We start from the raw sequence: 16240 nt of genomic DNA on the forward strand, positions 1-16240 counted from the left end.
CTTGATAGGCGGTATTAGAGAATGACATGGGGGAAAAAAAATTTGTTCCCATCTCCGCCCCGCGAGCTCATCCCCGTCACATCTCGTCCCTGTGAGCTCGGTCCCCGTCAGCGCACTGTCCCTGCAAACCATCTGATCCCATCCACACACGCCTCGAATAGTTTTATACTGAACTTATTTTATTAAAGTATAAAAAGAAACAATATTCTGTACAATTGTCATTTTATAAATCAAAGTTCTGGCTGCTGAACTAGAGAAAGATGTTTAGCTGGCAGGGCTTTGTTTATAAATGTCTCCCCACTCTCTCTCTTCCACATTTCCCTTCAGCCTCTTCTCTGCACTCTCTCTCTCTTCCCCAATTCCTTCAGTGTCTTCTCCCCACTCTCTCTTCCCCATTTCCCTTCAGCGTCTGTTCCTCTCCACCCCCCCAGCACCCTTCGCACAGTCCTGAGCATATCCCTCCCTTCCCCTTAATTTTTTTTTAAATATATTTTATTGACAAACCTGCAAATTACAATATAAAAGCCAATCAAACACCAAAAAAACACCCAAACACTATCGCAGACAAGACAGCAGAGGATCAAATACAATACAATTGACGTACTATAATTCTTTAGTATATGGCAAAAAAACACACACCTTCCACCTTCCACACCTTCACCTTCCACCAGCTATCCCTTCCCTCCAAACATCCCCCACCCCCGCAGCTTAACAAAAATTACAAAGTGGTGCAAGAGGAACAACCCCAAAAAAACTCAAAGAATCCAGAGAGGAACTGAAATCCCCAAAATAACTACTCAAGTAGGTTGTTCATCAGCAAACTCTTTCAAAGAAATAAATCCTTCCCTTTATCTTTAGGGGATTTTGAATTTTTTTTTTTCTACAAGCAGCCAGAGCTGCATGTGGCTGCCGGAAAGTCCTCCTCTGACGTAATTGGAAGTTGCATCAAAGGAGAACTTTCCAGCAGCCACACGCATCACGTGGCTGCTTATAGAAAAAAAACTCAGAATCGTCTGAAGGTAAGGGGAAGGGAGGGACGGAGATGCCTGGATGGACGACACCAGCGATCTTTAGGAAGGAGGGAGGGGGCTGCGTGCGATCGGTGACTACGCACGTTCTCTCCCTTAATTGCGGAGCAGTGAATGGCCTTCTCCCCGTACTCGTGGTGACCAATTTTTCCCACCACCATTTTGGCGGGTTACCCCACCATTTTGGCGGGTAGTCATGGTTAGCCGCGGGTAACAGCCACTGTGTCATTCTCTAGGCGGTATATAAAAACCTAATAAACTTGAAACTTGATCCTGAAAGAAGCCCATAATAAAGTGAGACAGTTCAATTCAGATTCCCACTGTATGATGGCTGTGGATTGGAGGAACTGAATTCTAGAGTAGAAGACTAATTAAAAAGTGAAATACAATCGAGAAAGAAAATCATTGTAGGGAAAACGTTCCAGACATTTTTTTCATACCTCCTCTCCGTTCTTATCAGTATTTCGCCCAGACCAAAACAGATGGGCACAGGTGCTCACAGCTCGGCACTGGTCAGGCTTTTTAAGAAGCTTTGATGCAGCCAGTGCACATTGAGTCCTCAAAGGCTCATGGTTCTCCTCACTGAAACACTTCATTCTCTCAAATGTTCCAATTATCAGCGTAATTGCTGCCAGCTGTGCTTTTGAATCGCCGATTTCATCTTCGTACAAAGAAAATGCCTGAAGTAAACAAAATTAAGAGGTAAGAGTAAGAAACTTTAAGCATTTTCCTAGGCAGGCTTGATAAAATACAATTCTAGAATTTTTTCTATTACATTTTCAATAGAATTCACATTTTATTATGTATCATACTACTGTTGGAGGAATGGATGAATCTTCTCGATTACAATGGTTCAAACTGCAGCTCAGTCTACTTTCAAAGATAAGACAGCATTAGTCCAACACAAATAGCAAAAGCAACTTGTCAAAATCATATGACAGTGCTGCATACCTTACAAGACTATAAATATGTTGGATTCTTTAAATAACCATGTGGAATTAAGAAGGAAATTTTCAAACTCATTCACAGAACTACAACTTATGCATGTTCAACCATGAGGAAGCATTGCATTGCAAGGGTATGGGCATACTCTTCAGGGGAAAAAGTCAAAATATGTGTATTTTATAGCACAGAAAAAAATATTGTGTACTAGATAGAATGGATAATCATGTTTCCATTATTTCCTGAAAACGGCTCTCTCAGCAGCAAAGACTGAACTGCAGTAGAAGACTATGACCAACCCTTGGACATGAATCGTGCAGTGCTGGATAGTTTCCCAACCCTATTAGCAAAAGGAAAATATGCAGGAAGTGAGTAGATGGGGTGGGAAAGGACAACCTGCGAGAGGAATCGGGGGAGGTTGGAAAAGTGGGGTTTTGAGTCAGAGCTTCAAAATAGCTCCAAGTGCCAAATTACCCAAAAAAGGGACTAAATTACATCAAATTAAAAATAATAAAATGGGAAGAGCAGAACAAGCACTCCTTCAGGCATGCTTGCAGAAAGAAAAAACTGTAGTTGGAGCTAGAGAGCCCAGTAAAGTACAACAGAGGTAGAGTGAAGAGTGGATTCCTTCTGCAGCAGCACGTGGCTATGGGGAAATAACCATCTGTCACTGGAATATTGTATATAATTCTGGAGACCACACCTCCAAAAGATATAAACAAAGATGGAGTCAGTCCAGAGGAAAGCTACTAAAATGGTCAGTGGTCTTCATCATAAGACGTATAGGGGCAGACCTAAAGATCTCAATAAGTATACTTGGAGGAAATGAGGGAGAGGGATGGTATGATAGAAACTTTTAAATTCAATAAACAATCAAACTGTTATTAGCCAAGTGGTGAGGATATCGTTGTATCGGGCAATGGTGCGCCCACACCTGGAGTACTGTGTTCAGTATTGGTCACCGCACCTTAAGAAGGATATGGCAATACTTGAAAGGGTCCAGAGGAGAGTGACACGAATGATTAAGGGCATGGAAAACCTTTCATACACTGAAAGATTGGAGAAGCTGGAGCTCTTCTCCCTGGAAAAGCGGAGACTCAGAGGAGACATGATAGAGACCTACAAGATCATGAAGGGCATAGAGAAAGTGGAGAGAGACAGATTCTTCAAACTTTCAAAACATAAAAGAACAAGAGGGCATTCGGAAAAATTAGAAGGGGATAGATTCAAAACAAATGCTAGGAAGTTTTTCTTTACTCAGCGGGTGGTGGACACCTGGAATGCGCTTCCAGAGGATGTAATAGGGCAGAGTACGGTACTGGGGTTTAAGAAAGGATTGGACAATTTCCTGTTGGAAAAGGGGATAGAGGGGTATAGAGAGAGGATTATTACGCAGGTTCTGGACCTGTTGGGCCGCCGCGTGAGCGGACTGCTGGGCACGATGGACCTCAGGTCTGACCCGGCAGAGGCATTGCTTATGTGCTTATGATACCCCATGAAAAACCATTTATACTCAGTGGAGAAAAAGCCTCAACTATCAACACTGTATGGACGGCAACCCATTGAGTTTTTAAGCCAGTCCTGCTCTGTTATCATAGGCAAAAGACTCCACAAATTTTCAAATGTAGTTTTTCAAAACGGGAACAAAGCCACTACTGTGCACAGGGAACCAAGAAAAAGAACAAAAAACAGTTCACTTATCTTCATAGATATCACCAGGAATGTATCATGTTCCTTACAGCGAGTAGATCTTCCTGCTATAACAATTCTCACGCTGAATGGATAAGGAACTGAGTGTTACCATGGTTTTTCATGGGGTATCCCCACTATTTGGCTAATAACAGTTTGATTGTTTATTGAATTTATATTTTGTTATTGCAACTTGTATTCTTGAGAGACTTTTAAATACCTACGTGGCATAAATGCGCATGAGGCGAGTCTCTCATTTGAAAGGAAGGTCCAGAATTGGAGGATATAGGATGAAGTTGAGAGGCGATAAGACTCAGGAGGAATCTAAGAAAATATTTTGTTAAAGGGTGGTAAATGTGTGGAATAGTCTTCCAGTAGAGGTGGTGGAGACAAAGACTGTGTCTGAATTCAAGAAAGCATGGGACATGCACATGGGAACTCTTAGGGAGAGGAGGAGATAGTGGAGGAAAAGTCCATAGTCTGTTATTGAGAAAGACATGGAAGAAGCCACTGCTTGTTCTGGATCAGTTCCATTGACCTCTTTAGTCACTCTATAATACCAACGGTTTGAATTGGTCACCCCTGTATATTTTTTGCTCTGGATCAGTAGCATGGAATATTGCTACTCCTTGGGTTTTGATCAGGTACTAGGGACCTGGATTGGCCGCCGTGAGAACGGGTTACTGGGCTTGATGGACCAATCTGACCCAGAAAGGCTTTTCTTATATTTTTATGGATTCTGCGGATAGACAGACTGGTGGGCTATTTGGTCTTTTATTTGCAATCATGTTTCTATGTAAAAACTTAAGATTAAATAGAAATTTTATTAGTCGGACATAATGCAGCTCTGCATTTCAGCACAGAGGCGCCTGCCTCAGGAGTCAACACATCAGAACAGATGGGTATGGATACCAGGGTACACAAACTCATAAAGATACTTTCTAAGATGTCACTCTCCTTGGTAATGTAAATAGCAACTAAGTACAATAAAGCATTACAGGTTTAAAAAATGCATAGCCACAAGGAACAATGCTTATAAGAGATAAGCCAGTTACAGTCTGTTGGGCAAGTCCTATGAAAGCAATGTTCCCAAAATTAAGTTATTTCCTGTTTTTCTTTTAGAAGGAAAGATACAAACATGATTTTTCATTAGAGATGGTGCTTCACATCACTGGTGGATACCTGAAAGCTGAAGCTGACTCTTTAGAACTTCAAACTTCCAAAGCATCATCAGACTAATACAATATTTAAAAGATTTAACCAACTAAAACCTTTGTTCTAAAAACTAAACTAAACTAAAAAATTAGTTCCTATGGCTAATTACAGCATCCTCAATTCACAATGTGGGCAAATCAAGCCAGGCAAAAAAATAAGTGAGGGGGCAGAGATTCCATATACATTCTTAGAACAGACTTATGACTTAGGACATGTTGTTAATACACAGTTATACTACCAGTATCTCTTGTCTAGAAAGTTTTGATAAATTGCCTCATATTTTAAGACTTCTCTGCACCCAATTTAACCCCTTTTTACACCCCTTGGGAAACTGCAGGCAGCACTGATTAAGAACCCCTGACTTAGGGCTAGATTCACTAACTTGCCCGATTCACTCCGCTCCGTGTCCGATCTGACACAGGCCGACTGATTCACAATGGGCCTGTATTCAAATGGGGGCGATCCTAACATGTGCGCAGACCATCTACTTTGCCTGTAGATGGTCTGCGCATGCATTTGATGTCTGTGGTTTTTTTTAAAAAATTTAATTTTTTTACTTGCAAGCCCGTGGTTTTAAACCATGGGTTTAAAGCGGGTTAAAACCACGGGCTTGCACTACAGGGAAGGGCAGAGAGCGAGGCAGAAAAGAGTCGGGGCAGTGAGCGCAGGGCGGCAAGCAGAATCACGGTGGAGAGCAGGGAGCAAATTGATCACTTTCTCTTTCCCCGCCGGAATGCGCACGAGCCGACAAGCCTCAAACCAAGCTGGGCAGAGAAAGTCGAGGCAGGAGGGTCGGGGCAGAGAGCAGGGCTGGAAGTTGGCAGGGATTTCAATGCGGCAATGGAGCAGGAGAGTTGGCAGGGATGTGTGCGACTGGTTCTCAGCAGTCGCTTGTTTTTGGATCAGCCAGCCCAGTAGGTGTTCCTCTTTTTTTTAGTGAATCGCTGCCTGCCTATATTTACATGCCATTCCCCGTCATTTGCATGCTTGGATCAGAATCGGATCAGGAGGCAGGTTAGTGGATCGGGTCCAGGTCACAAATGGGTCACTAAGTGGTCAGGACTTTGATCGGTGGGCTTAGTGAATCTAGCCCTTAAAGTCATATTTTCTAAGCAGTTTTCCCATATACACAAACAGGAGACAAGCTTTAGTAGGCAAGCCCTTAGCTATCTTAACCTAGCTATGCAAACCTTTAATCAGATCTAACACAGTTTTCAACTGAAAACCTAAGTCAGTTAGGTATGCCAGAAAATCTAGCTATAAAATAACTTAAAAGTAGTCATTTATTTCTTGTAGCAGCTCCTTGTAAACTGACTTGCACAGAACCAGATTATATTACCATAGGGGTGAAACCATGCAAAACACGTACATAGGGTTGCCTTCTTCAATGAGTCACATGTTGAGCTCCATCGAATGGATGGACATTGGCGTGTCAAGTGTGAAAACTTTTTTGTTTTTTGTTTTAAGTTTTTTATTGATTTTTTCATATAACAAGTGTCATAAATTTTCATACAATTATTTTAACAATACACTTGATATTTCTATAATGTACTTTATATAAAACATATCTTATATTATCCTTATTATGATTTTACATATCATATAAACTGTAATGATTTTATCAATTATTATTTAATTATGAATCCTCTTCCCTCCCTTTATTTTGTTATTGTCACATAAGAATAACATCTATTATGATAAATTATTTATAATTTATGACAAAGAGAATAAAAACCTTACCCCCTCTCACCCTCCCTCCTTTAACCATTATCTTAATATGGGAAAAATGAAAATCAGTCATTACAAAAATCTGTTAATGGTCCCCAAATCCTCTTGAACTTATCTATATAACCTTTTTGTGTTGCAAATGTACGCTCCATCTTATATATATGGCAAACTGAGTTCCACCAAAAATTATAGTTTAATCTGTCACAATTTTTCCAGTTATGTGTAATTTGTTGAACTGCTACTCCAGTCAATATAAATAAAAGTTTATTGTTATTTAACGAAATTTGACTCCGAGCTCTCATTGTAGGACCAAACAAAATCGTATCATATGTCAAGGCTACCGGATTTTCTAACATCCTATTAATTTGAGGCCAAATTGATTTCCAAAATATTAATATGAATGGACAATAAAATAAAAGATGATCTAATGTCCCTGCTTCTAGATGACAATGCCAGCATCTATTAGACTTAGAGCTATCAATTCTATGTAAACGTGTAGGGGTCCATAAAGCTCTATGTAAAATAAAAAAACAAGTTTGTCTCATAGAAGCTGACAATGTACATCTTAACCTCCAAGACCAAAGTCGTGGCCATTGAGATGCATTAATCTGATGCTTAATCTCAATGCTCCAAATATCTCTAAGACCATTTTTTTTCTTTTTATGTACGAATCCAGATATCAATTTATACCACAGTGCGGCCTGGTGACCCATGGAATCTATCTGAAAAGATAAGAATTCCATACTATGATAGTTATTAAGGTTTTTCCATTCAGGGAACCCTACCTGAATGGCCTGCTTCAATTGCATCCATCTGAAATAGTGATTTATTTAAACCAAATTTATTTTGCAATTGTGAAAACTCAAGCAGTTTACCTTTATTCATTACATCCTCTAAAATCCGAATTCCAGCTATCATCCAATGTTTCCAGATAATTTTAAAACCGCCAACTTTGATCTTTGGATTGAGCCATATTGTTTGAGTCGTTGATTTAGTTATTGGAATAGGAGTTAGGTTACTTATATACCTTATATAAGTTATATAAAACTCCTCAAAACGCACCTCTTCCGTGAACAGGGATCTCAATCCCATTTGCCACCGGCTTCTCCCCCTTCCCACTCTCCCCCCCTCCACACTTGATCTCACACTCGCTAGCGCGTACCAACCCTTCCTTCTGTCTTACCACTACCCCTGCTAAATCTCAGCTATAGTTTTTTCCTCTCGCCCCCCCCCCTCTTCATCGCTTGTAATTTTTTGTTACAATTCTGTAATTTTGTAGTTTTGACAGTTCTGTAACTTCGTTACAACTCTGTAAATTTGTAATTTTGTCAATATTTTGTAATTTGTGTAAATTTGTAATTTTGTCAATATATTGTAAATCCGTGTATCACCGCGGACTGTAATTAATGAATGTGAACCGCCTAGAACTTTTTGGGTATGGCGGTATACAAGAATAAAATTATTATTATTATTATTATAGTTTTCCAAGTATCAACAAATATTTTGTGCTCCTTATATAACCTTGGCATTTGAATACTGATAACATGACTCAGACGTAAAGGAAACATTAGTCTCCATTCTAACCAGAACCAATCTGATATATTTTCAATGGGCTCTGGGAGGATCCAATACATACCTTGACGCATAATATAGGTTTGATGGTACCTATAAAAATTTGGAAAATTTACCCCTCCTTCCGCAATTGGTCTTTGTAAAGATACTAGAGCAATTCTGGGGTTTTTTCCAAGCCAAATAAATTTTGTTAAAATCTTATCCAATTTTTTATAAAAAGACCCCTGAAAAAAAATTGGTATCATACCCATTTGGTAACAAACTACTGGTAAGATCATCATTTTTACAGTTTGCACTCTCCCCCACCAAGATATGCACAAAGGGTTCCATTGCTCATACATTTCTGACACTTTTTGTAATAAATTTTTTTCATTAATTTTCATAGTCTCATCCACAGTTTTTGTAATCCAAATTCCTAAATATTTTAAACCCTCCTCTTTCCAGATAAAAGAAAATGAGTCAAATAGACTTTTTGTACAATGTACATTGAGTGGAAGCACTTCTGATTTATTCCAGTTTATTTTATATCCTGAAAATTTTCCAAATTTTTCAATCAATTCAAGCAAGTGTGGAATGGTTGTTTCCGGATTTCTCAAATAAAGTAAAATATCATTCGCATATGCTGATAATTTATATTCTCTATCTGAATGCGAAATACCCTGTATCTCCTTTACCTGTTCTATAGCTAATAACAAGGGTTCCAAAACGATATCAAAAAGCAAAGGAGATAGTGGACATCCTTGTCTAACCCCCCTCTGTAGAATGAACCGTTCTGAAAAATTATTATTAATATACAATCTAGCAGCAGGGGAGCTATACAATGCTTTTATTATTTGTATAAATCCGGATCCTATACCAAACCATTCCATTGCCTGATACATGAAGGTCCATTCCACTCTATCAAAAGCTTTCTCAGCATCTAATGAAATAGAAAATGCTGGGTCATTAATAGATTTTGTCAAATACAACATGTGATGTGCCAATCTAGTATTATGAGATGAATGTCTTTGAGCTACGAAACCTGTTTGATGCATATCTATAATGAAAGGGAGAGCTTTAGCCAATCTTAATGCTAATGCCTTAGTTAAAATTTTTCCATCTACATTTATTAACGAAATAGGTCTATAATTTGAAACCAAAGTGGGATCTTTATTTGGCTTAGGTAAAACTATAGTTATTGATTCAGCCATAGTACCTGTAATACAACCTTTATTTAGTTGTGTCTGATACAATTTTAATAAATAGGGCATTATGATGTTTTGAAATGATTTATAAAACTCCACTGTATAAACATCTCCACCTGGAGCGGATCCAACCCTAAGGGATTTCAAAGCTGTATCTAACTCTTTTAAGGATATTGGCTCCTCCAACTTCGTTTTATATTTCAGGAATCTTTGGTCCCTCTATTAACTTTAAAAAATCTAAACCTTCCTTTTCCTTTTCCAAATAAGGCTCAGAAGAATACAAATCTTTATAAAATTTTAAAAACTGTTTTATAATGGGTTCAATTTGAGACAACATTTCACCATTCTCATTCTTAATAGCAATTATTTTTGTTTTTCTTTTTTTTGCTTTAAGATAATTTGCCAGCATTCTTCCCGCCTTATTTGAATTTCCATAATACAAAGCTTGCTTTACAAATAAATCTTTTCTAATTATTTTTGAAGAAATTTCATTATATTTACGTTTAGCTTTTAAAAGTTCTTGTTGTGTCAAATAATCCCATTTTTCAATTAATTTTGATTCTAGAGACTTAACCACTTCTTCCAAATCTGTAAATTGCTTTTTTTCCTTTTTTATTTGTAAAGCTGAATAAGAAATAATTTGTCCTCTAATGTATGCTTTAAAAGCATCCCACAAAGTCTCTATTGAAATTCCTTCTGTATCATTCATTTGAAAATAATCTTTCATTTTTTCCAGAGGATTTTCACAAAAGTCATTATCTGCAGGCAATGTATTATTTAATCTCCATATAGGTCTATTTCCATTCTGATCTATCATTTTAATTTCAATCCACACTCCTGCATGATCAGATAGTATAATTGGATCAATGACAGTCTGTGTGACTTGATGCACTAATTGATTAGAAACAAAAATATAATCTATTCTAGAAAAAGAATTATGAACCTGGGAGCAAAATGAAAATTCCCGACCATCAAAATGAAGTATACGCCAAATATCTTTTAAATCACAAGATTGTACCAAATTATCAAGGCCTAACGATTTTATAAATCTTCTCGGACTTTTATCCATCAGTGGATCCATAACAGCATTGAAATCCCCTGCTACTACTAGATTTGAAGTAGCCAGTGGAAGAATCAATTGTTGCAGAGTTTTAAAAAATTCATTCTGATTCGAATTAGGGGCATATATATTGAAGAGCGTCATGGTGGTATTTCCCATGTCCATTTCCACATATACCCACCTTCCAAGAGGATCAGCTGCCTTAAATTTAAATGAAGCAGAACATTTTTTTTTTATTAATATAGCAACACCAGCTTTTTTCCCTATTGCTGGAGAAAAATAACATTGTTTGACCCAATCACCTTTTAGCTTTATAGATTCAGTATTTGACAGATGGGTCTCTTGTATGCAACATATATCTGCGTTCTGTCTTTTTAAAAATAATAATGCCTTTTTCCTTTTAATCGGGTGATTGAGACCATTAACATTTAAAGATATTATCTTAAGATCCATTATACTCTAATATAATTTGTAGTGCCACAATCCAAACTTTAATATTCCTTATAAATTCCATTTCCCATAGCTAAGATAAATCAAAATATTACCTACTTTACCCAAACCCTTAAATTTTAACACCCTCCCATTCCCTCCCACCCCTCCCCATACATCTACAAACACTTGGAAATGCAAATTAGATCAGGTATGACATCACTCCATAACAAGCTATAAAAATAAAATAAATTTATACCACTTACTCCACAATATTAATAAAAAATATTACTGTTAGAATTTAATAATTCCTATATCTCAGCTTTCTTATTTATACGGATAATTTTCATCTATCCAAAATTTTTATGTTCAACTGAACTAAATATGTATTGAAATATTCTGAAAAAAAAAAAATTCTTATCCAGGATAAGATTATTAAAAATCTTTAAAACAAACATTTTATCATGCATAACTTCAATCATTCAACACATGCATGCATTACATTTTCTATTCCATAAAAACCATTCCTCCAGAAATAGAAAGTAAAAATTATAATAAAAATTAAGTGTGAAAATGTTGAGAATACACACCCAGCAACCACTGTTGGTTTGTGTACAAGCTGGTGGCAGCAACATTATGGTCTGGGGAATGTATTCTTGGTATGATCTGGGTCCTTTGATACCTCTGGAAGGCACTCTCAATCAATATGGGTATCTCTCCATGCTTGCCGAATAAGGAACCCCCGTACATGTTGATGGTCTTCCATATGGCCAATGGGATCTTTCAACAAAAGAAGCGCAGTTGGCGAGCATAAAAAAAGTGTGTCAGGAAGGAGTAGAAGACGTGAAGAGACCTACAAGCAGTCGCCTAAGGACAGAAGGAGAGCAGAGGCACCCCCCCAGCTCCATGGCGACACTGGCACCGCAGCCACCTACCACCACAGCCCGTCCAGGATTCAATTCTGGCAGCAGAGGGGGGAAGAGAAAACAGCTGGTTGGGGCCGAAAGTGGAAGATCGGATGCTGGAGTTGGTCGGACCCAGTGTCAAACAATGGTGCATCGGATGTCGGGGAGTCTGTGGAGGGAGAGCCTCCGAATGTTGTTCTTAAGGTCAGTAGTTCAGCTGTGACCTGCCTCCTCCTCTCTACCTGCAATCTTCGGCCGTTAGCCCTCACCCACGATTAGGATTCAGTGATCATCTTTGGCCAGTGATTAGAGCCTAACTGGACTTCTATTCTGTCTTGCTTTGGGACTTTGAGGTTTTTTATTTATTTATTTATTTAATTCTTTATTCATTTTTTCATCTTTCAATAAGTGTACAATAATCATAGCAACAATTAACAAATCACTTGAAAATCTTATCAGTAATGTCTTTACATAAAATAATAATCCCTCCTCCCCCTTCCCTCCCACCCTGATATTAATTTTCCATATAGCTCTCCAATACCCTCCCACCCCCATCATATATAATAAAATGCTAGAGCGCGCATGAGCTCTCGAAAATTCGTGCGGTGTGGCACCGTGAGGTGTGTTTCTGTGGCAACATTCTAACCTCACGGCACATGCGGGGGCTGAAGGTGCGCGACTGTGCTCTCTCCCTATCCTCGGCGCGTCACCGTCCGCCCTCACTCACCGCTGCCTCTCACTCGCTGCCTGCCCGTGTCCTCGCCGTGTCACCTCACTCGCTGCCGCTGATCCTCTTCAGAGAAGCCTGCGATCGTGGCCGGCTTTAAAGAACCTCGCAGGCTGCTTTCCAAGCTCAGTAGCATGCTCCCTCTGACGCACGGGATCGCGTCAGAGGGAACGTGCTACCGAGTTGGAGAGCAGCCTGCGGGGTTCGCTAAAGCCGGCCACCATGATCGCAGGCTGCTTTGAAGAGGAGCAGGCCAGAAGACACCGGGATGGAGGGGAGGGTAAGAAGGGGATCAATACCGGGAGCCAGGGGGAGAAGGAAAGGGAAAGGGGGCTGCTTTGGGGGGGAGGGGTGTGCCGGGGGGAGACAGAAGGAGCCATGGAGAGATAGGGAGAGGTGTGCTGGGGACAGACAGCTTTGCTCGGGGGGGGGGGAAGACAGAAGAGGGCCATAGAGAGACAGTTAGGGAGAGGGAAAGGGGGCTGCTTTGGGGAGGGAAGGTGTGTCCTGGGGGCAGACAGCTTTGCTCGTGGGGGGGGGGGGAGACAGAAGGAGAGAGAGATAAAGAAACACAGACAGACAGACAGACAGATCTATTCTAGCACCCGTTAATGTAACGGGCTTAAAGACTAGTTCTACTATAAAATGGTGTATCATTCACAGAAAAACATGGTATTTAATCATGACAAAACAATGCTAATGGCTCCCATATTTTAATAAAGTTTTTATAATTTCCATTTTGTACCGCTATTAATCTTTCCATTTTATACAGATGACATAATGAGTTCCACCAAAAATTGAAATTAAGTCTGCTGTGGTCTTTCCAGTTATTAGTAATATGTTGAATGGCAACTCCTGTCATGTTTTTTATTTATTTTAATTTTAATTTTTTTTTTATATTATTTAAATTGTACCCTTCCCTCACCATTCTTGGAATTTTGTTATATTTTTACTATTTCAATAATTGTTACTCAGGTACTTTAGCTCGATTGTGAGCCTTCAGGACAGATAGGGAAGTTCTAAGTACCTAATTTTTTTTTTTATTGTAACCCGTTCTGGGCTCCTGGGGAGGACGGGTTATAAAACAAATAAATAAATGCAAGATGCCTTACCGCAGAACTGTTTGCAAGTGGTTCGCAGAGCATGGCCAAGATTTCCAGTTACTTCCTTGGCCTCCGAATTCCCCAAACCTTAACCCAATCGAGCACATTTGGGACTACCTCGATTGACATATTTGACAACTGGATCCACCATCATACACCCATCAGCAACTGTTGAACGCACTGCAGTCTTCATGGCTCCAGATACATCTAGCAACCACCCAGCAACTTACTGAGTCACTCCCATAGTATCTGACTACCGTCTATACTGCCAGAGGCAGTTATTCTGGATATTAGTAGGTAGTCATAATAATGTAGCTTGGCCAAGCTACATTATGACTACCTACTAATATCCAGAATATCTTTCTTAAATAACTTTAGAAAAACTCAATCCAAATTACAGATTAAGTTATAACTTTTGGTGGAATTCGGTATGCCATATATATATAAAATGGAGCGCACAATAGCAACACAGAAAGGTTACTTTGGTAAATTTCAGAAGATTTGGAGACCATTAGCAGATTTTTGTAATGATTAATAACATTTTCCCATAATAAGATATTTGTTAAGTGGGGATGGGGGTGGGTATTATTTTATTTATCTCATAATATGTATGAATTAATTAATACATTTTGATGCATCAGGTTAGATTTTCTGAAATAGGTAGGGAGGGATTGGGGGGTTTTCTATTTTATTTACATTTGTCATATTTATTAAATGTATTACATAATATTTAAATCATTATAAAATATGAATATAAGTATGATATATTGTACTTAAAGTGTTCATGAAGAAAATCAAGTGTGTATTTATAAGATTATATGAATTTTTCTGATACACTTGTTGTAATATGCAAAACTGTATAAAGAAATTTAAAAAAAAAAGATAAACTCAATCCTCTAGTTTTTTTTAAATTAATCACTTACATTCAATCTGGTTTAGAAAGATGCTATACAATTTATCACTGGATATTTGGCACCATATAAACTGCAAAATGTAGCAGTTAACAATAATAAAAACATGCTATTTTAGAATAAGACTAGTCTTTAAGCACGTTATATTAACGGGTGCTAGAATAGATTTGTGTGTCTGTCTTTTTTTGCTGTCTGTCTCCTTAGCCGCTGTATGTCTGTCTTTGTTTTGGTGTCTGTCTCTTTTAATCTGTCTCTGTAGCCCCCCGTCTTTTTTTCTGTTTGTCTCTCTCTCCTTGTCCAAATTTTTTTTCTTTTTCTTTAAATCTGTCTCTTTAAACCCCTGTTCTTCTGTGTGGTTTTTTGACTGTCACCTTCTGTCTATCTCTTTGGCTGCTGTCTCTCTGTCTGTGTTTGTTTTGGTGTTTGTCTCTTTGGCTGCTGTATGTGGATTTTTTTTTTTTTTTCTGTGTCTCTCTCTCCTTTTGTCTGTGTCTCCTTTTGTCTCCTTTTTTTCTGTGTCTCTCTCCTGATTTGCTCTGCCGCATCTCTGATGATGTCATCAGGGACGTGCCAGAGTAAATCAGGGCAGTAGAAGGCCCCCGAAGCAGCGTGTGTACAATGCTGCAGGCTGCTGGAGTCGGCAGGTTTGGAGTCGGGACCGCGTGAAGGGAAGGGGGGTGGGAAGGGGGTGGCGGGAAGGGCCTAAGGAGCCAGTCGATTCGCGGGAAGGAAGGAGAAACTGATTAGTCTGTACTGCCAACTCTCTGCTGTGCTGGAGCTGGATGAGCCTGAAGCCGCGAGTGTGGGGCCGTTTCTGCAGCCACGAAGTGGAGAGGTGGAGAGCAGGGAGGCTTTTCTGTCGCGCATGTGCACTCCTACCGCCACAGTCCAACAGAAGCACAACAGAAGCCCAACAGAAGGGATCAGGGAAGCATGTGATGAGAGTGCGCATGCGCGCTTAGCATTTTATTATTATAGATGACAGATATGTTCACCTTTAAAAAACTGTTTCCATCTGTGTTTGTGCATTTGAGTAAAAATTATACTTGTATTTTGCACATTTTGACACTGAAAAATTAGTAAGGTCAAAGTAAAAAGACATGAAGATGGGCAGTCAACTATTAAGTCGTTACCTGGGACATAAATTCATATGCTACAGTCTCATGATTCTCAAATCCAATTTCTCCAGCTGCAAGGGCTCCTTGGAGGAAGAGCCGTAAAGGTAATTCTGCCAATTCTGCTTTTATCAAAGCGCTGATAGTCTGATGTGCAAATGAAAAGATTTTCTGGCACTTCTTTTCCCACTTATCATCCTAAATGAAGAAAGCCATAGCTCAGAATAAGCAAACATGTTCAAAGAAAGACATGCATAGAAACAAAATGCGAAAGCAAAATATGCACCAACTCTCAGAAAATCAATTTTAACTGTAGCTATGTAACAAATCTAGCTCCCTACTCTTGATATTATTTTGGATATAGATCATGGAAAGTTATATTACTGTGGTTCACATACAGTTAGGTCTAAGCTAACACAGGAAGAGGAAGTGACCTATGTGCAGCAGTTCACGTACCCCTTCTCTTGTTGTGGGAGGCTTAGTGACGGAGGGGACGAGAGCGTGAGCAAAATCACTACTACCCTTGCTTGTGCAGAACTCCGTGCATCCTGTTGGTGGGGAATTCTGAACAAATTCTGCATTGAACAGTTGTGCAGAACTCCCCCCAGGAATAGCTCATGACTTTTCATTGA

General features: G+C 39.1%; 1 protein-coding gene across 3 annotated transcripts in view; it reads right to left on the reverse strand.

The window, feature by feature from the left end:
* The window catches only part of VPS35 (VPS35 retromer complex component), a 169109-nt gene that overhangs the window by 27344 nt on the left and 125525 nt on the right, over positions 1-16240 (reverse strand). For all 3 annotated transcript variants that reach the window (XM_033941682.1, XM_033941681.1, XM_033941683.1), the window contains exons 14-15: positions 15627-15806; positions 1469-1708 (exon numbers count right to left, since the gene is read on the reverse strand). In XM_033941682.1, coding sequence (XP_033797573.1) covers positions 1469-1708; positions 15627-15806 — 420 coding nt within the window. The remainder of the gene's footprint in view (positions 1-1468; positions 1709-15626; positions 15807-16240) is intronic.

Source organism: Geotrypetes seraphini, chromosome 4 (assembly GCF_902459505.1).
Source record: "Geotrypetes seraphini chromosome 4, aGeoSer1.1, whole genome shotgun sequence".
In the NCBI taxonomy this organism is placed as follows: Eukaryota; Metazoa; Chordata; class Amphibia; order Gymnophiona; family Dermophiidae; genus Geotrypetes; species Geotrypetes seraphini.